Source organism: Phalaenopsis equestris, unplaced genomic scaffold, assembly GCF_001263595.1.
Source record: "Phalaenopsis equestris unplaced genomic scaffold, ASM126359v1 Scaffold000002, whole genome shotgun sequence".
Classification (NCBI taxonomy): Eukaryota; Viridiplantae; Streptophyta; class Magnoliopsida; order Asparagales; family Orchidaceae; genus Phalaenopsis; species Phalaenopsis equestris.
The window spans coordinates 57,271,079-57,282,135 of NW_018164444.1; the positions used below are offsets into that span (position 1 = coordinate 57,271,079).

The 11,057-nt window shown below is 34.7% G+C and overlaps 1 protein-coding gene across 1 annotated transcript in view; it reads right to left on the reverse strand.

Annotated features, from left to right (window-relative positions):
* Positions 1-9,915, reverse strand: part of LOC110031693 (transmembrane protein 184B-like) — a 25,031-nt gene extending 15,116 nt beyond the window's left edge. The window contains exons 1-3 of the mRNA XM_020735033.1: positions 9,395-9,915; positions 9,114-9,298; positions 8,391-8,464 (exon numbers count right to left, since the gene is read on the reverse strand). Coding sequence (XP_020590692.1) covers positions 8,391-8,464; positions 9,114-9,260 — 221 coding nt within the window. The 5' untranslated portion in view covers positions 9,261-9,298; positions 9,395-9,915. The remainder of the gene's footprint in view (positions 1-8,390; positions 8,465-9,113; positions 9,299-9,394) is intronic.
* Between the last annotated feature and the right edge of the window lie 1,142 nt (positions 9,916-11,057).

Genomic DNA, 11,057 nt, shown 5'->3' on the forward strand with positions numbered 1-11,057 from the left:
TTATTTTCATCGATTACAAGTGAACGATTACAAGTGAGGTGACAAGAGATCGATTACCCGGCCGAAGGCAAGAGGCGAGAGGAGAGGGCGCGGTCCTGGTCGAAGGAGAGAGGCAAGACGACGAGAGGGCTGGTCGAGGCGAGAGATGAGAGACCTGGTCGAAGGCGAGAGGCGAGACGGCACGAGAAGAAGAGAGGCGAGACGGCGTGGGAAGAAGAACGCTAGGGCAGAGGCGACAATTTGGAATATTTAGCGGGCGAAAGCTGGGGCCGCGGGGTTGATCCCGCGGCCCGCTTTCTGGCGGCTTTGACATCCTTCTGCCACGAAGCCGAGAGCCAAACAGTAACTTTTCGCGATTTGTTGTCGCGCCGCATGAGAAAAGTCGCCATGAGAAAAGCCGCCCCAAACAGAACCTTAATTAGTATTCTAGTCAAGTAACTCAATAGTCGTATTAACAATTTAAAAAAAAATTACCAGATTTTAATTAATTGTGTGTGATTTAAGTTTTTTTTAGATTTATCTAATAATGAATTTGTCTAATTAATCATCAATTACCTTATTAATCTATTAAATAGTATAAGACTACTTATAATATTATCGTAAGAATGACTGATGACTTGTCCGCCACAAAATTCAAATTTTATTCAATTTATTAAATTCAATATTATTTAATCCCTAATTAGTAGTTAATACATAATTGATTACCTTATATAATCTCTTAACTCCAATTAATAATTTTAATTTAATCATTAATTAAATTAATCTTTTATTGATTAGCCTATCTAGTATTGCTTAGCTAATCAGTGATAATTAGCCTAAGTTATGATCATAATCATTTTATTGATCCCTAATTAGTCTAAATAATCTCTAGTTAACTAATTTTCCAATTGACTTTATATCATCAGAAGCGTAACATCTAGACTATCATAAATAAAACACAGTACTCACCTTTATGAAAATGATTAAAAAAACCAGAGCCATTTCCATCCACTTTCTAACAAAGGAAAATTTGAACTCAATACTAAAACTAAGGTCCAATACTTTAGGCAAACTAGCCTAGAAGGAGCTAGAACATATTTAACACCTGACTTTAACAAGGAGAGGCCGATAAATATCACTTCTACATAAAAATGATTACATTGAAATCCTAGGTGCAGAAAGCAAAGGCAAAAACATCGAGATAAATTGAGTTAAACAATATTTTTATGGTCTAAAGGTTAAGACTCTAAAAAGTACACATAAACTAAACTAAAAGCAAATGGAGATGGACAAGATGTAAATTGCTTAAATCATCAATAATCGTAAAAATGATTTAAATAGCTGCCCAAACTTAAATGTTCTGATAAATAAAAAACTAAGTTGAGATGCAAATTGAGATCTCCACCACCATCATCACTAGCCTCATTTCCTCAACTATTTTGGGTCAATCTTATAAATCATTAGTCTCTATTTTATCTTTTGAAGTGCTGCTAATTTGATTTTGTGCATTTTTTTGAACTGCTATTCATATTATCTCTAGTTCACGCAGTTCCTTCATAATCCTTTATCATTTATTTTATCAATCTATTACTATTCTCCATCACAAATATGCCCAAACAACCCAATATAATACCATCACAAAAAAAAATAGTCTTCAAAAATCAAGATGCATTTTAAGGAACGATGAAACACCAGACAAAGAAATTGCAAGATGTATGATGTGCTGCAATTATAAAATAACACTAACAATGTTGCTTCTTAAACATTGGCAAAATTCAAAGGTGCATGAAAACAAAGGCCCGCTTAGAACAAGATTTTGATTCAAACTGTGAGGCTTTAGAAACAGCTTTGGCCCAGATTTTAACATTACATCTAATTACTAGGGTGCAACTAAAGAACTATAGCTAGATTTACGTTGCAATAAAGGAGGGTGAAAATTAAAGGCAAATATGTTTATTAATGGTGCTAAACCACCCTCAAGGGGTTGTGTTCAAAAGTTATTACACATTTCACATTTATAAAGCATTTATTTTCTCTAATCTCATAATCGCCTCCTTATTCCCCTTCTCTTTTTTTTAATTAATATTTTGTTTTATTTTTCTTTTACACTGCATTTATTTATTATGAAACAAAAGGTGTGGCCATTTATTAGTGCACAATGAGATTGAAGGAGAACATTGATTTCATAAGTGACCACACAAATATGCCCCAACTTTAATCTTTGCACAGAAAATGAATGTGATGAAAATCAATCATTATTAACCACATAGCAACCATTGAGGATGAGCTTTATAAATTCTTTTTCTTGAATCATTCATGCCAAATGTCACTCGAGAACTTAAATTATTTTTTCTTTCAAATTCTTTTTTGTGAATTCTTTATACATTACTATTGATCAACACCTTTTGTTTATGATAGTTCAATTAATTTACCTTGTCATCTTATCAGTAAATCTTCCATCCACCATTGAATATGTCAAATCATTTAAATCTATTTTCTACAAACTTACTTCCAATAGGTGCAACTTCCATCATCCTAATCATAAGCAATATATCCTCTTAGTTTTGTCACATATCCATTTAAACATTATCATTTTTGCCATGCTAAACTTTATGTGAGTACTTAATCATTCAACACTCAAATCCATTAAAAAAATAATAATAAATAAAAAACAATCAAATCCATGCCATAAAAACAAATTGATTCAAATGTTACAAAATTTAACTATAAGTCGCCTAATTGTATGCTACTCTCAAATCATTTCTCCATAGTTACCACTCACATTTAACACAATCATATTTTCCCCTTTAATTTTCTCGCACTTCATATTATAGAATCGAGATACTTAAAACTAATCACACCTATGTATTACTTGATATTATGGTATATTCCACTCAAACTTCCCATTATTACATAGAATAAATTGCACATCATATACTTGATCTTTGTTCTAATAATTCTACACCCCTTGATCTTCCAAAAAATTCCTCAAATCGCATAACTTTCCACTTGATTCCATATAATCAATCCATGAACATATGCCATATATAAATGGCATGCACAAAGGCATCTTCTTTTAGAGCGCTTATTCAGAGTGGACGCTGCACGCAGACTTACGTGTGGTGTCCAATTAAAACCTGACACGTGGAAATGTGGGGGCCCAACATAAAAATAATTAAATATCTATTTTCTTACTGTGCGACCCGACCCGTGTCTCGCCTAAGCACCTAAAAATTAAACCGCGCGTCTTACCAAAACGTTAGATCATCCTTTCGGAAAACAAAACATCGCCTGAGCATAAAGCACCGTCATTCACCATTTGTTTAGGGTGTTGGATTGCTTTCTTGAATAAAAAAAGCTTAGGGTTTAGTGTTGTAGTTCACCGGTCGAAGTAAATTCGTCATTTCTCACCAAGATGGAATCTGAGCCCAAGTAAACGAAAATCGAAGAGAGTCTTGTGAGAATGAAGACCGAAGAGCCATTGATAATGAAAACTGAAGAGCCTTTGAAAATGGGAAAAATTATTCAGTCTGGAAACCGTATGCAGACTTGTGTGTGGTTTCTAATTAAAAGCTGACAGGTGGAAATGCGGGGCCCAACATCAAATTATGGAAAAAAATGTTTTTTTACGGCACGACCCGACCCGAGCCCCACCCAAGCATGAAAAAAACATCTTTTGTCATATTTAGATCCCGTCAATTCGCATAAAGTATTTCTTTTTGTCATTTTAGATCTCGCTAAATTAGAAAAAAGCCTATTTAGTCTCATTCCGATATTGGGTTTAGGAATTTTTTTTATTTGCTTTTGCGTTCGTATTCAACAACTAGGATAAGGTAGCCGATTGAATTCTCCCTCGACCAAGAAATATTGATGGAATCACAAAATAATTGCGAAAATGATACGAATGAGGTGAGCTTATTAGTTGCATCTGGAAGTATTCAGCAGGTGAGCTTATTACTATGTATTTACTGGTGTTATTCATGTCGTCATAATGATAGTATTGCAGTGTTAGTTTGGTGTGATTATTGTATTATTTGTTTGTAACGTTATTGTTATGTTGGAGGGTGGACGTGGTGTTATTTAGGTATTTTTATGGTTTTATAGTTGTATTATTGATTCTAATTACTCGGTTTAGTTGAGTTTTATATTGCCTTTTAATGGTATTATTCTTTTGGTATTATGGTTGTTTTTGTCCGTAGTTTTGGCTTAGAAGGGTAGTTGGGTGTTGTTTAGGTTTTAACATGATGTTTAACTACTGTTATTGGATCTAATTAATGATTTTATTGGAATGTTATTTTGTCATTGTAATTAGTGTTACTTGGGTTTTATTATGATGGTATTATGGTGGGTCGCATGCGTGAAATCTATCTTGACTTGAACTAGTTTCTTTCTCTTTTCTTGTAATACAATGTTTCGTGTTAGGGAGTAGTAATGTAGCATGCATGAACATACGTTTATTAATATAGGTAAAGCTTACTTTTTACTCTCATGATCTTCTCCGAATAGCCTTTTAACCTTGCATTAGATATTCATTTTGGTCGCATCTTCGTTGGATCATTCAAATTGTGTTGTATATTTGGTGTTCTTTTCTTATTTGAAATTGGTTTTCCCCCATGGTCTCTCTCATTCAATATGACATCAAATTCGATTGTTAATTTCTTTAATGCCTCCAACACGTGTTTCTTAACAAGTTCATTAACTTGCGTTGTTGTATTGATCTGATATGCAAATTTATGAATGTGAGATGAATATATGAGTTCAATTGAAGAACTTTGTGACCTTTTAGTATCCTTGAGATATTTATACCCATAGTTGTTATATATATCCTTTTTTGCATGAACAGCCCACCATAATAATATATATTTATCAGGGATAATTGTTATATTCTCAAGTTTAAGCACCCTTAAAGTGTGAGCACATAATAAACCCATCATTTCAAATTTTTTGCAACTGTATGTAATTTTAGAATTACTTTTGTCGACTTTAACAATCCAAGGTCTGTCTGTGTCCTTATTATCTAAGTTTCTAATGTAAAATTATGAATCTCCAGTGGCGGAGCACTCCGCAGAAAGTCCACAAAAAATATGTAGTAACTCTGCTTCAAAAATTGAATATAACTTCCTCGTATAAACTAAAGCATTCTGCCTCAACGCGGATCTATTTTTTACAACGGGAATAATTGCAGACTGTTCAAATTTAAAATCTTCATCATTTTCATTCATTCGCCAAAATTTTATGACATTTTCAAGACCCAAAAAACTTTCAGTGTTGGTGCTTGTTGGCTTGAAGATACCATAACAGATGTTATTCGTGGACTCACTTCTTTAAGTTGATAGAATCATCATCCCAAATATTTTTTTATCAAAGGTTGTTGACCATTTATGTATGATATTGTACAAACTATTCAACTAAGCATTCTCGTGAAGGTCGTTGACCATTTATGTCTGGATATTGTACAAACTATTCAACTAAGCATTCTCGTATAGATTTCCTTGCTCAATCATTGCACCCCAGGTTTTTTTAAACTCCTCTTCGGAGTGGCAACTACCCATGCATTTATAAAAAAACTCATTAACTCTCTTGCTGCCCACACCACAATGGACTTTTGAAGATAATTGCTTATAAATATGTTATTAACATAATCTATGTATGGCGTGCGGCAGATGCGGCAGACACTCTTCAATGACTTTGATCATTATTTAATTCTAGTCAGTGAATATTGTTCTCGGGTGCTTGTTATACATTATTCATATAGATGATCTGAATAGTCAGTTGAATGAGTCAACTGTTTCATCTAACAGAAAGTCAACTCCAAATAGAACAGTGCGGCAGACACTCTTCAATGACTCTGACCATTATTTGATTCTAATCAAAGAATATTGTTCTCGGGTGCTTGTTATACATTATCCATATAGATGATTTGAATAGTCAGTTGAATGAGTCAACAGTTTCATCTAACAGAAAGTCAACTCCAAATAGAACATTCTGTCAGTGGTGGTTCACACCGATGATAGGAGCACAGCATAAATTATATTTATTTAATCTATAACTTATATCAAATATTATGACATCCCAAAAGCAATCGTAATCAAATCTGAATATCTCATCACTCTAAAAGAAATTCAACAAACTATCAAACTCATCAATTTGGACGTCTCATGCAAATATGGTATCCTCAGGTTGCCTCAATGAACAATTGTAGTAGAAAATTAGCGTCCCCATTTTCAAATTGAACTATTCTCTCTTTGTATGAAATTATAAGCATTCTCCACCGACTTCTGTAACCAGAAAACTAAATGCATCGTTTGTTCTAATCTTGGATTGTGTCATCGATCTGAACACTTCTGTATTGATCCCACTGACTTCTGTAGCCAGAAAACTAAATGCATCGTTTGTTCTAATCTCGGATTGTGTCATCGATCTGAACACTTCTGTATTGATATCGCTCATCTTGTTGCTAGAACGCAATAGATGTTTATCACGTCCGCCGCCAAAACATAGTTATGACTTTCTATAAATTTCTTAACAGACCAGTTACCTTCACATCAACAATATATCGGATTATGGTTGAACAACAAGTCCTTGTGTCTCATCTTCTGAACTTCGCTGTCACATTATGTTATTCAATTCTTTCTTGAGATCAGTCTTACCACAAATGAAATTTTGTCTTAATACTCTTTGAATTCAGTCAAAAACTAACGTGGTCCTTTCCCACAATAAATCCAATTTTATGTGCATATGCATAATATTGTTTATATGTTTCCTTCTCATTATAGACCACTGCACGAAGCAACCTATCCGCAATTGGATCAATGCACACACTTACAGGCTCGGGGAACTGCAAATTTCAACATACCACCATTGGAACGGCCAAAAAAACGCTCCAACAAAACCAATCAATAGATCCAATAAGACTAGTATAAAACCATGAAAATGTTTGCATATCACCAATTTACTCCAACACAAATGTATAGTTCAAAACCAATAATATAAAAATAATATCATAATACCACCATGATAACGCCCAAATAACACTAATTACAATGGTAAAATAACACTCCAATAAAATCATTAATTAGATACAATAAAACTAGTATAAAATCATAAATACAATTATTTTGCAATTCCATCAACATTTCCCGGTCGAGAGAGAATTTCATCTCCCTTACCCTAGCTGTTGAGTACAAGCGCAAAAGCAAATGAAAAAATTCCTAAACCTTAAACTGGAATGAGACCAAATAGGCTTTTTTTCCAATTTGACGGGATCTAAAATGACAAAAATGATTACTCTATGCAAATTGGCGGAATCCAAATATGACAAAAAGACGTTTTTTTCATGCTTTGGCAGGGCTCAAGCCAGGCCGCGCAATAAAAATGTTTTCTTTTCGTTAATTTGATGTTGGGCCCCACAAACCATCAATTTTGTATGATTGTGGCCTCAACTAGAGAATTGCATGGATAAGACTGAAATTTTGTTATAATCCAATATAATTCAATAGATAACTTTGGGCATTATAAAACTTTTTCTTCACAAAAATTTTTCAAATGACTCGAAAATAAAGTGTTAGTAACTGGCCTTGACATACAATTAGATGCTATTTAAATGGAAAATATATTGATGCGGTGGATCATACAAATAGCAAAAAATGCTACCAAAACTCGACGGAGGTTTCAAATACCATACATTAAAGGGCCCTATCATTGAAACTAGATGAAAATAGACAAAATAAAAACCTTTGTTACAATTTGGTACTCCTAATGATCCTTCGAGATAAACCATTCAACCAATAGCTGCAATGCTAAAAAGCTTGAAAGAGTATGGAGAAATTTATTCCTGAATATGCTTAATCTGACTAAAAATAAATCCTACAAATACAAAATTATCAATGTTTATTAATAAAAAGAAAAAAAAACATAATGATGCCACACATACTCAATCCCCATGTCACCAATGATATGAAAATTTAATAAAAGAATAATTAGCTCCTTAATTCTTACATTAGAATGAAACTTTTGCCTCTCTCTTTTCATTTGTATCTAGGGGTGGAGCTTAATATGAGAGATTTGAACAAAAGATAAATCCACACATCTAAAAAAAAGCTTAACAAACAGACTGCAAGATTATAATGAATTTTCAACAAGTTGTCACATCTTTTTTCTTTCAGAAACTTCAACGCTGCGTGCAGAAGACAATGAGGGATGCTTTATATGCTACCATCTCAATTGTGTCTTCTGTGGTACCATTGTCATGTTCAAATTTCTACTATATTAAGAGAATTTTCTAAATGATCACAACCAAAAGTTGTTGCATAAATAAAGAATCTTTGACAAAACAAAAAAAGAAATAGATCAAATTAATAAAATACATTATATAACAATGCATTCCAACAAATAATTATTAAGGTACTTACACTTCACGAATTGAATCAAAATATATTGATCTCTCGTTAAAGATAAGTGATAGGAAAGACATCAGGGCAAATACCTGCAAGGAAAGAAAATTCTTAGCCATTAAAAATAACAGAGAAAAAATAAATATCAAATTTTAATAAATAGAAGCAAGCATATAACTCGAGAGGTAAACTCCAATTGCATCCTTTTTCCAAAGTTTAGGTACTTTCATGATTAACATTCCTTTAGATTCTAAACATCCAAACTGCTAAGCTTAACAAGGTAAAAATTTCCTCAAAGGTTCAGGTCTCCAAAATCTTATTATCCTTGCCTCTTTAACTAAAATAATATATTAAAATCAATATTGTACATTGCGTCCTTAGAGGGTAATGAGCGTTCAATAAGAACTAAACAGATAAAAGATGCAGCAAATCACATAAAGTACGGCCATTTTGGAATGCGACAAACTCTGTCATAGGAATTCCGCTCCTATCAGTGAAAACAAGGCATGTGCATCAAATAGTATATGAATCTATGAGAAAAACTGTGAAATTATCGCACCAAATATTACATTAATAAGCAGAACAAGGCACTGCATGTACTGCACATAAGAAAAATAGCAATTCAACAAAAAGGTACATTTTTGTATCAAAGGTAGACTTTTTTAAACTTAAAAGTGGGAAGAGGAGAGAAAAACAGCGTTGTGCAGCAGAAAATCCCTTCTGCAACATTTTGTCGCTTACCGGGACCATGAAGATTATGCGAACTATATATCGCTGGAAAGTGGGCTCCGTATAGTTCAACAGGTGCCGATAAATATGAATCAAAGCCAATGCAATCGCACCAAGAGTGCATGGAAAAGCAACTATTACATAGTATATAAAAGCCATTGATTCAAACTTCCAGAGTATCAAATTCGCCAATCTCACTGCAAATAAAGAAAAACCAAGAAAAGAAATAAGATTATACAACAAAGAAAAGGAAAAACTAAAAGTGCCGCAAGACCAAGAAGCCTCAAACAAACCTTGAGCGAAGCCGCTAGCATGTTCCTGAAGCCTTCTCGCGATATACCTCAGCCCAATCGACTATCAAAAAAAAAAATTCAAATTTTGGAGAGCGTAGGAAGAAAAAACCTAGCCACAGACCACCGCAAACCCCTCCGATTCACCACGGTTTGGTCCCGAACACAAAAAACTGAGATCGCTCGGCCGCTAAGGAGAAAGATAAAACATTTATTGGGGTCATCCCGCCAATGATTGCGAGAAGAACACGCGACAAAAGGCGGTATGAGCCGACGAACAAAGAAGGCCGGAAATGGCGAAAGAGGGCTGACCCCTTCTCAGGCTTCTCTTTCCGTCTAAACAGAGAAATAAACCGGCAAAGTGATAGAGAGAGAGAGGGGCGGCGGTGGCTCCGACTAGTTTTCGTAGAGAGAGAAAGGAGAGTTGCACCCTCCCGGAACGGGTGGGTTGAGAGAATGGGAAAGGGAACTCGACGAAGCAACCAGAAGCCCGACGAAGCGTTGAGACGACCGCAAATGGGACCATGAAAAAGAACCCGCCCCGTAGCGTGGGTTTCCCGTTGGGTGTTTTTATTCGTTCAAACGCGAATAGAAATATGACGACCAGCCACAAGCCAGCAGACCAAAATTATGCGGACTAATTATTAAATTGAAATCAATTAAGTTCAATTATTGCTCCCCTGATCATTAAGGAAAGGGATAAGTACGTATTAAGGCTTTAATTTAATGATGATTTACTTGTACGAAGGATCGGATTAACAATCCAAATGTCATAAAGTATTTAATATTAGGGTTTGATTTTGTTTCCTTTTCTTCTCTTTTAGCCTTCTTTGCTCTAGCCATCAAGTTTTGATTCGCGAGGGCTTTGACCCTTTCGCATATCTTTTCCTCCTCTCTCTTTTTCACGCTCAAGATATATTCTTGGTCAGCCTACGGCGATGAATTGGAAAAATATTTTATTTTCTCGTCTCCTTGACGTCCTTTTTTAATGTCTTACATATTGTGTTAAAAAAAAAATTCATATTCACCGAGGAGAAGATTGATGTATGAGCAAAGTAATATAAATTGTCCCTAGTTAGGTGTATGCTTAAAAATGGATCTTTGCATGATAATCTTTAACAATATGCTCACTAGATTTGTAGTTAATAGTGTAATTGTCGCTTACATAAAGGTTTTCTCTATCTGATGCGTGTTGGAAAATTTGAGGCCTTAGAGTAATGGATTATCAGCTTAGCGTTGCACAATGATTCAACATACACTCATATGAAAGTGAAACAACCAGTGATGATGCTATAAGTTTTTACGTGGAAAACTCGTAAATGGAAAAAATCACGGGGTCTGGCCCAATTCTAAAAATTTACTATATGTTGATGATTACAACGGCCCCTTGTCCCACATACGGGAAAGGGTTACTCGGGAAAGGGTTACTATGTCCCACATACGGGAAAGGGTTACTAGATTTTCAGACTACAGTGTCGTTTGATGTTGTTCGGTCAACGGTGGTCGCAGATGATCAACTGTGGATGACGGTCAATGGTGATCGACGGTGGTCAATGGTTGTCGACGGTGGTCGACAGAGGTCTGCAGTGGTCACCAATGATCGGTGGTGGTCGACGAAGATAAACGATGACGAAAAAGGGTTATTAGATTTTCAGATTACAGCGTC